The 16,035-nt window shown below is 43.3% G+C and overlaps 1 protein-coding gene across 1 annotated transcript in view; it reads left to right on the top strand.

Annotated features, from left to right (window-relative positions):
- LOC147432598 (uncharacterized) overlaps positions 1–12,782 on the top strand; it is a 54,519-nt gene extending 41,737 nt beyond the window's left edge. The window contains exon 3 of the mRNA XM_086491965.1: positions 12,606–12,782. Coding sequence (XP_086348091.1) covers positions 12,606–12,782 — 177 coding nt within the window. The remainder of the gene's footprint in view (positions 1–12,605) is intronic.
- The last annotated feature ends 3,253 nt before the right edge of the window (positions 12,783–16,035 follow it).

The following is a 16,035-nucleotide window of genomic DNA, read 5'->3' as shown; positions in this document are numbered from 1 at the left end:
CAGGAGTTTGAAATGAAAGATTTGGGCGAGTTGCGCTACTTTCTTGGCATTGAGGTGATCAGGACTCCAGAGGGTGTATGGCTGTCACAGAGACAATATGCTTTGGACATGTTGTCAAAGTATGGTATGGCTGATTGTAAGCCGATTTCCATTCCCTTGGATGTGAATGCAAAGCTGAGTGCAGAGAAGGGTGATGTTGTTGAGGATGTCAATATGTACAGGAAGATGGTGGGTAGTCTAATCTACTTGACTATCACAAGGCCAGACTTGAGCTACACAGTAGGCTTGGAGAGTCAGTTCATGCAGCTTCCGAGGAAGCCACATTTGGATGGAGTACGACGCACACTTAGGTATGTGCAAGGGACTCTTGACTGCGCATTGTTCTATGCAGCAGATGCACCATTAGCATTGTATGGGTATACAGATGTAGATTGGGCAGGTAGCATTGTTGATAGGAGATCTACGAGTGGCTTCATGTTCTCTTTTGGGAGTGCTGCTGTTACTTGGAGCAGCAAAAAGCAGCCTACGGTTGCTTTATCGAGCACAGAGGCCGAGTACAGAGGTGCAGCAGTTGCGGCGTGCGAGGTAGCTTGGCTGCGCACATTACTTGAGGACTTGGGAGTGCAGGTGGACCAGCAGATTGTCATTCATTGTGACAACCTCAGCAGCATGCAGTTGGCGAGGAACCCAGTGTTCCATGCTAGGACCAAACACATAGAGGTCCATTACCACTACGTTCGAGAGCGAGTGTTGGCAGGCGACATCGACTTGGTCTACGTCAGCACAGAGGAGCAGATAGCGGATATCTTTACCAAGGCCCTCGGAGCTGAGAAGCTTCGACGTTTTCGGACTATGCTTGGACTCTGGGACATGCAGAGCTCGAGGGGGAGTGTTGAGATGTCGAGCTCTACACCTTGACCTGGCATCCACTATGGGTCTTGGCCGCTTACGGCATTTACTCACTGGCGCGTTAGGTGACCGACACGGAGGATCTCTGCCAGTGATTCTACAGCTGGACTACACTTATAGTGCCAGCCTAGTACGCTTCTAGCGAGTTCACACTTAGTGACCGCATGTACATATGTGCTACTTTTCAGCTTTAGCACTTAGTCATTTTGTACTCTCTTTTCTGTGAAGAAGAAGAAGAAGCTTTCCATCTCTGTGTGCTTTGTTCTTGTCTTGTGTAGCTCTCTTGCATCCTCATTCTTTACATAAAATAGCAGATTACTTATGTTTGGTACATCCATAATTTGATTGAGGAGCGACAGGGCATTCAAACAGGTTCGCCAGCCACAGCTATAGTCATCATTCTGTGTGGGCACAGTTACCCGTTCATGCCGGACGGTATTTCCTAGATCATGTTCTAACAAAACATGCTCTACATAGCATACAAGTTTTTTCGCGGCACTACATACATAACCACTTGAGTTACAAAGAGACACTGCTTTCCAAATGTACCCAAATGGGCCTTACGTTTTTACACGACCGTGAAACGCCCTACTTTGCCCGGAGTTTTCATAGTAAACAATCTTAGCTTCCATGTCAAATTACATCAGACTCCAATGATCACTACAAAGACACCATCAAAGATGAGGAGAGACTCTAAATGCAACATGTTTTTTACAAGGCAATAAAATACTCACGATTGATTGTATGCAGTGAACAGAAAGCGCACTAGATCAAAGTTGACTCTGCTAAACTAGTTCATCGGACTCAAAAAGGAATATGAGTTGTTCTGCGGATAAGGCAATATCATCGGATCTATTACGTATACTTTGTCTTGAACCTCAAGGGGCAGAAGCGAGACAGCGTGGCTAACATGAATAAATGGCAGAGATTAGACTTGAGGTATTTCAGTGGGCTGTCACTGCCACAAACCCGTGAGTCAATACCGAGTGAGTGGGGCAGCTATCGAATTCCATCCGCCACTGACTCGCTTGGTATTGACCCATGTCTTAACGGTAGTGAGCCATTATAAAGAAAAACTTGACGACTGCCGCAAAGACATGGGTCAATACCGAGCGAGTCAATGGCGGATTCCAATTCCATAAGCCACTGACTCGCTTGGTATTGACCCATGTCTTTACGGTAGTGAGCCATTATAAAGAAAAACTTGACGACGACTGCCACAAAGACATGGGTCCATACCGAGCGAGTAGTACCACTATCCAATTCCATAAGCCACTGTCTCGCTTGGTATTGACCCATGTCTCAGTAGAGACCCATTTAATGAACCAAACGTGACTTTTAAAGAGCATGAGAATTACCACAAAGCAACGTTGACGACCTCATTCATTGCGTTGGAGTTGGTGAAACTGCACATGCACAGGAAGTCTTGACGATCGAGGTTGAAAATACAAGCCTCCTCTGACCTTCTAGGCAGCAGTATCTGTGCATGTAGAGGCGCTGAGCTGAACAGAACTCTCAACTCCTCTTCATTCTCTTCGTTGATTTTCTCTAAAATAATTGACTCGAGCCTTGCCCTTGCCTTTCTTGAGCTGGCTCCCTGGCTGCCTCAGGCTCCTCCCTAACAGCCGTACGGTCCTCACTAACAAGCACAGGCTCCAGATCATTTTCCTTCAATATTGGTTCCTCCATAGATGCCTCAAGGTCCACCCTGGCCTGCTCTTGGTCCTCATCATCCCTTACTGGCTACGGATCCTCCATGACTTGCTCATTTGGTGTCTAGTTGGCTCCTCGATAACTGTCTCTGTTTCTTCCATGACTGCCTCGGGGTCCACTCTGGCTTGCTCGTACCCCTCTACGGCTATCTCAGCCTACCCATCTATGTCATTTCTCTCGACCCGTGATCAGGTCCTTCTGCTGTTTGTTTCATCTCTAGACGGCTCTGTCTATTGTGCACGAGGATGGAGAGGGGGGATGTTGAGAATATCCATGGTTCTACTATCCCGGATAGGCAATGGCTGAAGCAGCCCATCGTAGCGGAAATGCAGCCTCCGAAGAGTATCCAAATCCTGCGGCATGATAGTAACGCGGTGTGCATGGGTAGCCAGGATCGCTGAAGAATTCCACGAGGTAGTCTTCTACAATTTCTCGCAAATCTCCCATAATTTCTCGCAAATCTCTCCACTGCTCACAAATCTCCCGTACTACTCGCTGGAAAGGGAGACGTGGAATAGCAGGTTGAACGTGTCGTTCTATCCTACGCAGCTTTGCAATACACCTCTGTGCACCTCATATCGGCGTCTTCTTGCTTGAGCATTCAAAGATTCACCTATTGCCCTCCTAGCCGTGGCCTTTACACGAGGCATCTCTACAAATAGCATAACACCAAAAGACAATTCATTTGTCAGCACAAGGGACTTCAGATTTCAGAAAAGGTCAGTACCAAGCGAACAAGTGCATCGAAAAGAGTTTGCCTTCCCTTATTTGCTCGGTAGTGACCTCAGGAAATAGTAATAGCAGACATCAATTATATTTTCTGAGGTCAGTACCGAGCGAATAGGTGCATACGAAAGAGTTTACCTTCCCATATTCGCTCGGTAGTGACCTCAGAAAATAGTAATAGCAGACATCACTTATATTTTCTGAGGTTAGTACCAACCGAATAGGTGCATAGAAAAGAGTTTTCCTTCCCATATTCGCTCGGTAGTGACCTCAAAAAATAGTTATAGCAGACATCACTTATATTTTTAGAGGTCAATACCAAGCGAATAGGAGCATAGGAAAGAGTTTGCCTTCCCATATTCGCTTGGTAGTGACCTCAAAAAATAGTAATAACAGACATCACTTATATTTTTTGAGGTCAGTACCAGCGAATAGGTGCTTAGGAAAGAGTTTGCCTTCCCATATTCGCTCAGTAGTGACCTCAAAAAATAGTAATAGCAAACATCACTTATATTTTCTGAGGTCGGTACCAAGCGAATAGGTGCATAGGAAAGAGTTTGCCTTCCCTTATTCGCTCGGTAGTGACCTCAGCAAATAGTAATAGCAGACATCACTTACATTTTCAGAGGTCATTACCAAGCGAACAGGTTTGCATCCCCTGCAACAAAATACCTTATTCGCTTGGTAGTGACCTCAGAAAAGTGTAAAAGCAAGCAAACAGGTTTGCATCCCCTGCAACAAAATACCAATGTGAAGGAGACATTTAAATCCATGCGGTCCTAACTGTCATGTCGTTCCCTCCCATCACCTCCCCTAATCTTTGGGGGGTGGTACCATTGCTTCTCTCTCCCACGTCTACCTCTCATGAAACCGCATGGCGGTACCACCCCTCACAGACCACTCACTCATAAGCCAGAACCCAAGATCTACTTTTTAGGCATGTCCATCTAGTTTATTTAACCAGAAGTTTTTTCAGAACCTCCCTCAGGGTTTCGCAGAACAAGTACAAGAAGCTTAGGATAGTGGTGATGCCTTTCCAAGGTATACTCCCGCAGCGCCAGCAGCACCGCATCCGGGCCCTCCTCAGGAGGTCCCCCCTTGGCCCTCCCCCGATGTTACCCTTAATGTTCTCGACCGACACAACTCGGGAGTGACTGCTGTCAACACGGTAGTCAATTCTCAAGGTAAGCCGTTGGTAATTCTTTGCTTTCTGCTCCCAATTTCCAAGCTCCTAGTTTGAAGATCTTATTTGCTAAATGCTCTGTGCAGGATGCTAGCCTGAAGCTGGAACAAATGCTGATCGTCAGGCACAGGATCTCAATCCTTAAAGACACTCTGGAAGCAAGAAGGCCTGAAGACCTGCAGCGACTGCTCGTCGAGAATGGCTCTGTAGAGGCTATCTATAATTGGCTACAGGAGATGAAGGATGAAGTGCTTGAGCTAGCCAATAAATATGAGGAAGCCATTAACTTTGCCAACAGGCTTATGGAAGAGATAGTCTGGCTGTGAATGAAAAGGACTACATGGTTATTGCAAAACCTAAACCCCCGAAAATTAGTAGGCCACTCTTTGTAAAGTCTGAAACTTGGCCTTTGCGCCTATCCCTAGTGTTTTCTAACTCAAGACCCAGTGTTAAGTTGTAATTTTGTTTCTCCCTTATAAACTTAAAACGCGTATTTGGGGAAAAAAAACCCTAAATCCGCAACAAACAAGGTTTACCTTCCCCTTATTTTCTTAGTATTGACCTCTGTACTAGCAGACATCACTTAACTTTTCTGAGGTTAGTACCAAGCAAACAGGGGCATCGAACTAAGTGGCCTTCCCTTATTCGCTTGGTACTGACCAAGGAAAAGTGTAAAATCGAACATCCTATGGTAAAGATGATAGTCAATACCAAGCGAACAGGTGCAGCAAATAGGTTTTACCTTCCCTTATTCACCTGCAAAACTGAATACACAAAATACAAGTGCACAGAAGGGTAGTAAGTAGCATACCTCTTCACTGTGTGTAGAGTTCTGCGTCACTAAAGCACTGCAGAACAGGATTAAGAGAAGGATGCACGAGAGTAAGAGTTGGGATGCTTTGCTTACCACGTAGTGTCGATGGGGTAGAGTTAATTACAAATGATGCGCAGTAGAGGACGCGAAAAGAGGCAGAATAGTTGAAATGTTTGGCGGGGGTACTGCCTCTAAACTTAGAATGCTTACCTCGGGGAGGGTGGCAACTTCACTTATGAGCGAGATTGTGGTTGGTAAATCGTACTGCATGGGAATCTGAGACCATTTATTACTGGTTGTCCTTGTGAGTGTAGCCCACGTGCCTTTTTGAGTGACCGTTTAGGATCATACAGACGCCAATTGCCCTTGCAGTCACCATCTCCATCTCCAAGTGGAACAAATAGATCGCCGCTGCCTTTGCCTTTTCTGCGCTCTTCCCCTTGGCCACCTCTCATGATCCTGCTTTGAGAGTCAGACGCCGATCACCCTTGCAGTTGCCATCTCCATGTCCAAGTAGAACAAACAGATTGCCATTGCCTTTGCTTTTTTTGCGCTCTTCCCCTTGGCCACCTCTCGTGATCCTGCGTTGAGCGACCTCCACTGGGTCGAGTCCTTTGCTACCGCGTCACCATCGCCATCGCCACCTTCTGGTTCTTGCTCTCGACGGCGTGCGACATTACCATCCAACTCGGAGCCATTGGATATTGCAGAGACAGGTTCTTTCTCCCTGCCTCTCTCCCCTTCCTGTGTGTTGTTAACTGTGTGCGCACCGAAGCCACTGCGTTAGGGTAAAATTAAAAGTCTCAAACCACATGGTTGAAATAATTACTCCTTATGTGACCGTGCCTAAGTTTGGGCATAGTGAGTGAGTAGGCCTATAAATCTATCACTGATAACATTAAATGCTTTGTTCTTATCCACCTGTTCCGAATGCTTGGGTCACAGGACAGAACCAAGTGAATAGGGCCCTTCCGATATTCTTGGGCCCCTATTCACTTGGTTCTGACTCAAGAGCCGTCACCTTTTATGACATTAGCGCACGGGACATAACCAAGCGAATAGGGCCCTTTGGAGATTCGAAGGGCCCTGATTCGCTTCGTTTTGACTCAAGTGATGTAACCTTTTATGACATTAGCGCACGGGACAGAACCAAGCGAATAGTGCCCTTTGGAGATTCTTGGGGGCCCTACTCGCTTGGTTCTGACTCAACTGACGTCACCTCTTATGACATTAGCGCAGAAGGAAAAACCAAGCGAAAAGAGACCTTGAGGGATACTCGAGGCTCAATATTCGCTTGGTTATGATACCAAATAGTTTTGGCTTGCTTTTTCTTTTAGTCATGGGGATCATAGTCCTGGAGACAGACGTGAGCGAGGATACATGTGAAGAAAAACTATTCACGTTCTTATACAACTCCCGTGCTCATCACCGTGCACCAGAACTATCAGGAATGTTTAATGCAGAGTTTTCTATACAGAGGATTATAGATTTCTCATTTGAGTACCTACAAACCCATTTGCAATAGTATGAGGCAGTCATTTGTGATAATTCCATGACAGTTGATGGCATGAGATATGTGCACCCAGCCGACCTTGACCCTGACAAGAGTGCTTCAAGGAGACTGAATCGCTGTCTAGAAAAGTGCACCTCCAATGCACTGCTTGTACAAGACAGGTGTATGAAGCACTTCAGAAAGTGTCACTTAGTGGAATTCTACCACGGGTTTGTCTGTTACTTATACTTGCAGATGGATGGTGAGTCCGAGACTTCCTAGTCAACAACTTTCAGTAGTTGTCCATTGGTGCCGGAGGAAGAGGTAGAGGATGTGGAGGTGCAGTTCGACCCAGAAGAGGAGCGGGTAGAAATACTAAAGGAAACATTTGATGCGGGCTTAACTCTTGTTTCTCTTGCGGATGCAGCAATAGGGTGCAAGCAAGAAAGTCCAAGTAAGGAAGTGACTTTGCCTCTCAATTGTGCTCCCAGTTTTGCTATGGCGGGCGACACCCACTATGTTCTGCTTACAGATATCATGCATGATCTCAATATACGTGAAGACTACTATCTAGCGGCAATTGCGAATTTTTGTGAGGCAGACATGGGGTTTGTGGACGATGATGGAGTGGACCAACATCTTATTGCTGACATAGCTGTCCGCTACTCACAGTTCACTTCAGGGTGGCAGCTGATCAAAGATACATTCAATGAAGCAAAGTCTGTAGAGGCCAATTTGCCAATAGATGAGCAGTTTGAATCGACAACAAAACAACTCGGCTTGGAAAACATGGGTAGGCACGTGGCACCCAAAGATCAGGTAATGAACAGTCAGTCTATTCACTTGTGGGGGAGATCGATGCTAGAAATGGACGAGAATCAGATGGTAACTTTTGTCGTGCATTCAGATGGTATTGGAGATGGCCCAGTGATAAAATATCATGATCATTTTTTTTGCTGCCAAGTGCTAGTGTATGACGATAGTTTCCTTAGAAGAGCGGGAGGCCCACGGCAAGGGCTTGACACTGGAGTCCAAGGCAAGGATGCGGCGTTGTCTCACTACATCGGGAATTTCAACCCAAAAGAGGTTTGTAGAAACAATTCAAGTACTTGGAAATTGTACTCATCTCACTTACGGCCCATAAATTCATTACAATTTTTATGTAGATCATAATATACCACAAGGAATACTCCGATGACAATGCAAATTTCCCACTGTTTGCAATGAAAGTTATTACAAGATTGTGTGGTGGGCACCCCCTCCCACTAAACGCAAAAAGACTAATTCTGATTGAGAAACAGTTTGCTCTACGTATATTTGGCATTGGGTATGGGTGCCAAGCACTCAGAGCCCCCTATTTCATGTCCTACACGGCTCAAGCTCTGGCTGCAGGGGTTGAAGACCCGGAAAGCTTAGATCCATACAACAAGTGGTTGTTTCTGAGGGAAAGAAGACGCCTGATGCTCGTGGGGATGCTGCCATCAACAGAGGAACGAGCTCGTCTACAAAACTTGCACATCAAAGAGGTACAAAGTGAGGAAGAAGGAGATGCATCGAAGAGGATAAAAACGACGGGCTCAGGTCCATCTTCTCCCGCTCCTGACTCGTGACCGTCGCCACCTTGCATGGCGCTCCGCCGCATTTGAAGCTCCCCAAGCCATCTGTTTCTTCTCTTTGCGGATGTGTTGTAAAGACCGTGTAATTTCTCAACTCTTAAGAAGTTCCTTCTGCCTTGCTCTATGAATTAGTCGTCTATAAGTCCGTTGGTGTAACTCTAATAGGCTATTGCCCTTTTCTTTTCCTCCCCCATGTCTAGTGTGCTTAAAATAACTTGTTCTTACCATGTAGTGGGTTTTTTCCATGCCTTGTGTAAACCATATTGATAGTGAGCCGTATGTCTTGGCAAAGTATGGACCATGGTTGAACAGTATGTGCTACATTGAAATAAAACAAAATGGTCAGTAGAGTACAATTTAAAATTTTGTTTTGTATACGTAGAATGCCAACCCACCATGTAATGTGTGATATGTTGCCCACCCCACCCTGTAAGGTAAGCCTTTTTCCAATCCAGCAAGGCTGCTTGAAATGATGTGAGCTTACTTGGTCCCAAGAATGCTGCTCAACGTAATGGAAAATTTTATCTAGTGATTTCCACACGTTTTCCTTGTGATTCTGGATTGCCCCACCACCAGCATTGTATTTAACCACTTTATGTAACTGTTTCCATTTGTTGAACAGGTTTCTCCTTTCTTCTCTATCTGAATCTTTGAGGCTAAACCCAAGAAACCTTCTTGCCTTCACTCCGCCTATCGATGCTTTCCTTGGTACCTTGTACCGACTTTGAGACATCTTAGGGTCCTCTTCGATTTTGACATTGCCTCCATGCAAACCAATGTTTGAGAGCACTCCCTCTAATGCTTTGATCACTCTTTTCGACTCACTCTCTGGCTTTAATGTCCATGCAAAACATATGTATAAATGAACCACCTTTTCAATTATTTGATAGAGTGCATGAAGTGTACAGACGTGAACTCTACTCAGAGGAATATCAAGCACTGGTTTAAAAATCTTATCTTGAAGATGTCTGTTGGGAGCTCTATTCCATTGCACACTCTCAAGTGATTGTGCATCAGCCATGCAATATAAGCATGTATTTGCCACAGCTTCTCCGTGTGTTATGTTGTACATACACTTAAGAGTCTTTAAGTCACCTACCATGTGCCATTCCATTGTGTAGTCACCAAATCCTTCCACTGAAAGAACGGATCCGTTTCTTTGTTCACTGATGATAGAAGGAATTTGGGTTTGACTAAAAACCCAATCGAGGATTTCAAAATTTTCCCTTTCAACCTGCAGTGAAAAACTAAAACACAAAATCAACAACCAAATAATCAATATTTTTGTTATCATAGAGTGAACGAAGTATACCTGAAATGATCCTAGAGTTAGAATGTTGTTTTCTGATTGCACGCTGAAGTATCGTGGATCCTCTTTCGTTATTGATGGATCTAAAGCTCTGTTCATGAGGGTAATGGTGACTCTCTCCAGCTTCTTGTTCTTCAGGACCTCGCACTCGTCGAGCTTCAAAACAAACTTGAGAACCCCACCGCACTCCTCTCGTGACTGATGTCAAAGAAGTGAACTGCATACCTTTGCAATGCTTCAAGATCAACGAAGAGGTTGTTGTGCTCGTTAAACTGTACCTCTTGTCGCCCTTGCCTAAGAACGTTGCTTCAATATGGAATGGTGACCCAAGTTTCTCAAACACCTCATCGTTTACATGCCAGCAAGCAGCCTTTACATGTGATGGATTTGGCAGCAATGATCCTTTCTGTAGTTTATTTTGAGACTTTTTAGCTAATGCTTTGAAGAGTACCCTATATCCCATCTACAAGATGCCACTCTCATTAAGTATTGCTTGCACTTCCATTGGTTCTAGCTGATTCTCGTTCATGGAGGAGGTAAGTAGCCTCCCTTTCAACTTACAAAATTTTTTCTGAATAATCATCTCTTCAACTACTTCTTTTGGAACTAGACAACTGTAATGCACTCTGGCATTGAAGCCTACACCATTCGATTTGGATGCAGTAAAGACATGCCAAAATTAAAAGCACCATGTGTTATGATCATGTATAGGAAAGTGTATCCATTTCTTAATGAAGCACATTGAAGAAACAAACTTCGAGTTACCTTAAAGCTCGTATTTGTTTTTTCAGGCCACCACTACCAGCCTTCATGTTCTCAATGTTGCACAGATCTCGTTTTCTTTTCCGACTACCAAGCATGGTGTCTTTCTCTCTCAAACTTGTGATCTTCTTCTCAAGGCCTTGAATTGTCTCTCTATTTGATGAAATCTTTTGAGAGCATGCTTCATTTAGTTTCTTCAGCTGCATGTTCTCTATCGCCAGGAAGTTTCTTTGCCTTTCTGCATTCAATCCTCTCATTTCCAAATGTTTGGTGTATCCCAATAGCCCATCCTTGCCATCGCCTGTGAAATGTAAGAGGTTAGTGATATTAGCAAAGGGAGGTGGCGCATTTGTCATAGGATCCTTTGGATAATAGACCCATCGGTCCACAAATCCAAATGATGTTCCTTGTTTGTCCTTCTAAGTTCTTTCTCCCGTTGAGATAAGAAAGACTCCCTCCTACGTTTCTGCAACGGTGCGTACTCTTGCAATATATCAACATGAAGATGATGTGTGTTCTTTCTTTGGGTAAGTGTTAAAGATGAATGGGATGAGGATTGTAAGTTCAAATTAGTGTTTTCATCAGGAAAAGATGCGTTCTCCATTCCTAGAGTTGATAGAGAAGAAGATGGAAAAATATATCAGGTTTTGGGAGGGAAGGCCATATTCTCAAGTTTAAAGTTGATAGAGTTCGTGTGGCTTATGTTTTTGGAGGGAATGCTTGTAAGTTGGCATTTCAAATCATTAGTCATACAGTTAATTGGATTCCTGACAAGAGAACGAAGGATAAGAATGATAAAGATGGCGGCTACCTACCAAAGAATGTCATTTTGGCTTTTTGTTGCGCAAAAAAGTATCACATAAAATGCACAATTTAACATTTTCATTTTCTCTCTCTAAGCCGACGTGGCACTTATTACAGGGCCCAAAAGTGAGTCCAACTTTCTTCTAATGACAGAAAGATGGAGAATCTGTTAGGAAGGCAGCCCGACTGAAATGATGCGTAAATTTCTACCCAATGGAAGAACTGCCTACTCAATCCAAACTGATGTTGATATTTATCCAAGGATTGAGAAATATAGATCTTCAAAAAGATTTGCATATGAAGAAAAGCCCTACTCTAAATGAGTTAACCAAAGAGGCTTTGTTCCTTGTAGATAACTATGAGATCTACAGAGTCAGAGATCTGAGGGACAGAGATGATGATTCATCATCTCAACAAAGTGGATAAAAAATTGGGAGAACTATACAACGAAATGAAACAGGAGTAAATCAAGAGCAACTGATAGAGGAGGTGCTAAAGAGGATTGCCAAGCCACAGGCTAAACCTTTAAAGTGGTGCGCCATCGAACAAAAATGGACAAACCATGTTACTGAGGAATGCTACTACAACAAAGGGTACGTGAAAGACCGATAGTATGTTTCCCAATCGCAAGTAGGATCACCTCGAGTGCCACATGTACTAGATATACTGCGGGAAATTTTCCAGGACCAACTAGGGTTGAAAGACCACAGCCAGTTTTAGGGCAACAACCACCACTCCCAGGAACAAGACCAATAGGTGTGAGATACACGCCCGTTGTGGAAGAAATAGAGGAACAAGCCTTAGTGCCTGTCCCTGTTTATTATGAAGAACTAATTGAAACAATGGCTTGCCCAACATACTACCCACAAGAAGATCCAAGAACACCGGAACCCTGGAGTATGATTGGCAATGTTGGACCACCAACCGCGACACAGGCTGCAGGAAAAAGTAGATATAGTTTGGATAAATGAACATTGTTGTTCATAGCCAATGGAGGTTTCAATGGACCTAGACCAGCTTACCAATAGAGGGGTGCCCAAGGAGCTCCACGACAACCACTAGGACCTTGCTATAAATGTAGGGGCGACCATCTTATGAAAGATTGTCCTCATTCGGAAATTGTACAAGTGAATGCGTATTGTCCAAATTGTGGCATCACTCATTTGATTGCTAATTGTCCAAAAAATCCAAACAAAACAGTGAAAGCAACCATAAACCTTTTGGTGGCTATCCCTTCAAGTAGTGGTTTCGAGAAAGAAACAATTATACCGATACAGGCCATCAGACGACGAGCTCAGGCTCAAAAAGAAAAAGATGGACTTGGAAATGAAGAACTAGGAGGTAAAATACCTAGCATTGAACGAAAAAGTCAACGAAACACGTGGAAAGCTAGAAAAGCACGGGTAGAAGTTAGAAAAGAACGAGAACAAAATGTCATAACAGAAGAGTTTTAGAGGACCAAAGACAAGCTAGAAAAACTTGAAAAACAAGCACTTCAAAAGCTAGAACCACCAACAGAGATTGAGCTTTAGAAGAAATCAAAATCCAAAAGTGTGGGATGGATCGGGCGGATTGGTACTAGTGGAAAAAGTAATTGAACATCTAGACACGCTCTTGAAAGCATACGACTCAAGGCTTAAAATCGATTAAATTCAAGAGCAAAAATGGATGACATAGCCCTATGCTGAGTTGGAAAAATAGAGATTGGAAATGTGCCAAAAGATAATCAAAACTGCACAAAATTTACTGGAACCAACTCCAAGGAAACAGATGGAGGATGTAGAACTTCCAGGGCCAATAACGAGGGACCCTCCAACACATGGATCGAACCGGCTAATTGTTAGTCCAGAAATTGAATTAAAACATGAACATTCAATCAAATGACCTGGCATAGTGTCGAACACAACAGACTCAACATCAGAAGGGTTTCAACTTACCCCATCTGAATTGGAGACAGATAAGGGAAGCCAATGAAGCTAACGAACTAAGCCAACGGGTTAACAAAACCAGTATGGGAGAAGATGACTTCCTTCCTCCTATTGAAGCATTTGAGGCGGGACCTCAAGTAGATCTAGAGATGCACTCTTATAGGGGAGACAAGGGATCAGTGAAATTTTGGGATAGCCAACCTGGATCTTTGAAAATGTTACCATCCTTTATGGGATACTATGAAGCAAAGTCAGATGTGAAAGTTGTACCATCCCAGCAACTCGCTACAAGGAAGGGCATGGACTCCCAAGGGTTAATAACACTCTTATCGACTCCAGTAACTTGTACCATTACTCTCATAAAGCTTCTTAGATTGAGACCTAATATGTGGAATGCGGTAGGAAAATGTCTCAAAAAATTTGGAGTAAGGGATCCGAGTTCACGAATGCAGGAAGGAATCAAACAATTAGAAAAACCCCAGATAAACATGCAACCAGTGCCTTTAAACAAGGTAGGAGAATACTGCGAAGGGAAAGATGGCAATACCACGATCCCAATGGAATTAGAAGGTGTTACCACCATGGCTATTCTTGACAGTGGAGCGAGTGTAGCCATCGCGACAAAGGATGTATGGAAGAAATTGGGACAACCGGCTTTGAAAATCACCAAAATGAAACTGCAACTGGCTGACAATTATATGGAGAGACCCATAGGACTTTTCGAGAAAATAGTTGTTAAGTCTTGCGGAATCAAGTACGAGCATACCTTTGCTATAGTGGATTTTGGCAAGAAAAATAACTACAACATAATACTTGGACGACCCTTCATGAGACAATTAATGATGGTTCAAGATTGGGGCTACAATCACATATACCGTAGACACATGGAAACTATGACACGAATAGACCTTAAAGACCATAGCTACAAAGATGTCGACAGAACCCCGGTAGAAGAATTTGACTCTGCCACTATATTAGGGTCAGAACTTCCAGAGTGGTTAGGAAAGCCAAAGGAGTTATGGATGTGTGGAGCATCCAATTGTAGGACCCTAAAACAAGAAGAATGTATTCTAGACAGAGCGATCGAAGATACAGAATACATTTCAAAACCTTTTCCAGAAGAGTCCATAGAACCATTAGAATGGACACATATTCTGGAAACCCTACATGTGTGTGCTATAGCAGAGGGACTGACGACGAAGTTTTGTGACAAGGATGGGTATGATGTAGTTCCATATTACATGGTTTCTCTAATAAAAGAGGATGATTACAAAATCTTGGATCAATCAAGAAAAATTGAAAATAGGCAAGAAATGAATGGAGAGCTGTTCCATGATTCTACAGACCATCTTGAACGGGATGACAATGCATATAACAAATGTTCTGACAACCCTAGTGAGCTAGAGGAAAGTCTTCTTGATGTAAGGTTTTACAATTTTCCAAATCAAAAACCAAGACGTCAAGCACATTACAAAAAACGGAGAGAAACTCACAAGGCCAGAGATAACCCAATGCCAATCATTAAAAATAGAATAGGATTCTTATCTCTGGTAAAGGCAAAAGACTACGTTAAAAATGAAATATCACCTCAGTTCTCTCAAGATTGAGACCCAAGGACAAAAGATAGTTTTAGGGATGTGAAAGAAAGAAAGGAAAGGCTGAAAGCAGAAACTAAATCAAAAAAAAAAAAGAGAAACAGAATCAAAAATGGAAGAACCAAAATTGACTAAACTTGAACGTAAGAGAAGGTACCAAGAGAGCAAGAAAACCCTAAGGGAAGTCTGGACAATCGAAACAAACAACAAGAGGATGAAAAAGACAATAGCAGAAACAATAGGAGTGTACCATCCCATTACAGATAGTTTACAATTCAAGATCAAAAAATAGTGCTGACACAGTCCATAAGAGAGCGATGGGAGAAAGAGTCTTATGATGGGCTAGAAGATGCAAAGAAAGTAGACTTAGCACAACCTGGAGAAACACCTCAACCTGTATACATAGCCATAGACCTAATTCAAGATGAGGAGGAGGAACTTCTGAGCATTCTTCAGGAATATAAGGATGTGTTTTCATGGTCTTACAAGGACTTAAAGGGAGTGGATCCGACAATATGTCAGCATACTATCCCATTAAAACCTGATGTGAAGCCAAGCAGACAACAGCCTTATATGTACAATAATACATTTGCAAAGCGTATCAAGGAAGAGATTGATAAACTTAGGGAAGTGGAGTTTATCTATGAGATAGAACACACTGACTAGGTATCCCCAATTGTTGTTGTACCTAAAAAGAGTGGTAAACTCCGAGTATGCGTCAACCTCAAGAAATTCAATGCAGCCACAATAAGGGATAACTATCCCTTGCCAATTACAGACCATTTCCTTGAACGAGTGGCAGGAAAGCGCGCATATTCCTTCTTGGATGGGTTCTCTGGTTACAATCAACTGGCAATTTCACTCAAGGACCAATATAAAATGATATTTTCCATAGAATGGGGCATATTTGCATATCGGGTCATGCCATTTGGGTTAACAAATGCACTTGCCACCTTTCAAAGATTGATGGCACATGCCTTCAAGGAGTATTTGAGGAATTTCTTGGAAATCTATATGGATGATCTATGTGTACACTCTCTACAAAGAGAAGAACATCTGGAACACCTCAAAAAGGTATTCAAGAAATGCAGGACATATAGGATTTGCCTTAATCCAAAAAAAATGCGTTTTCATGGTAAGACAAGGACGAATCTTAGTGCATATTGTCTCGGAACATGGCATTT

The sequence above is a fragment of the Adiantum capillus-veneris genome, chromosome 20, assembly GCF_014529385.1.
Source record: "Adiantum capillus-veneris isolate H3 chromosome 20, ASM1452938v2, whole genome shotgun sequence".
Lineage (NCBI taxonomy): Eukaryota > Viridiplantae > Streptophyta > Polypodiopsida > Polypodiales > Pteridaceae > Adiantum > Adiantum capillus-veneris.
The sequence above is the reverse complement of the archived record's forward strand: the minus strand, read 5'-3'. Positions and strand labels throughout refer to the sequence as shown.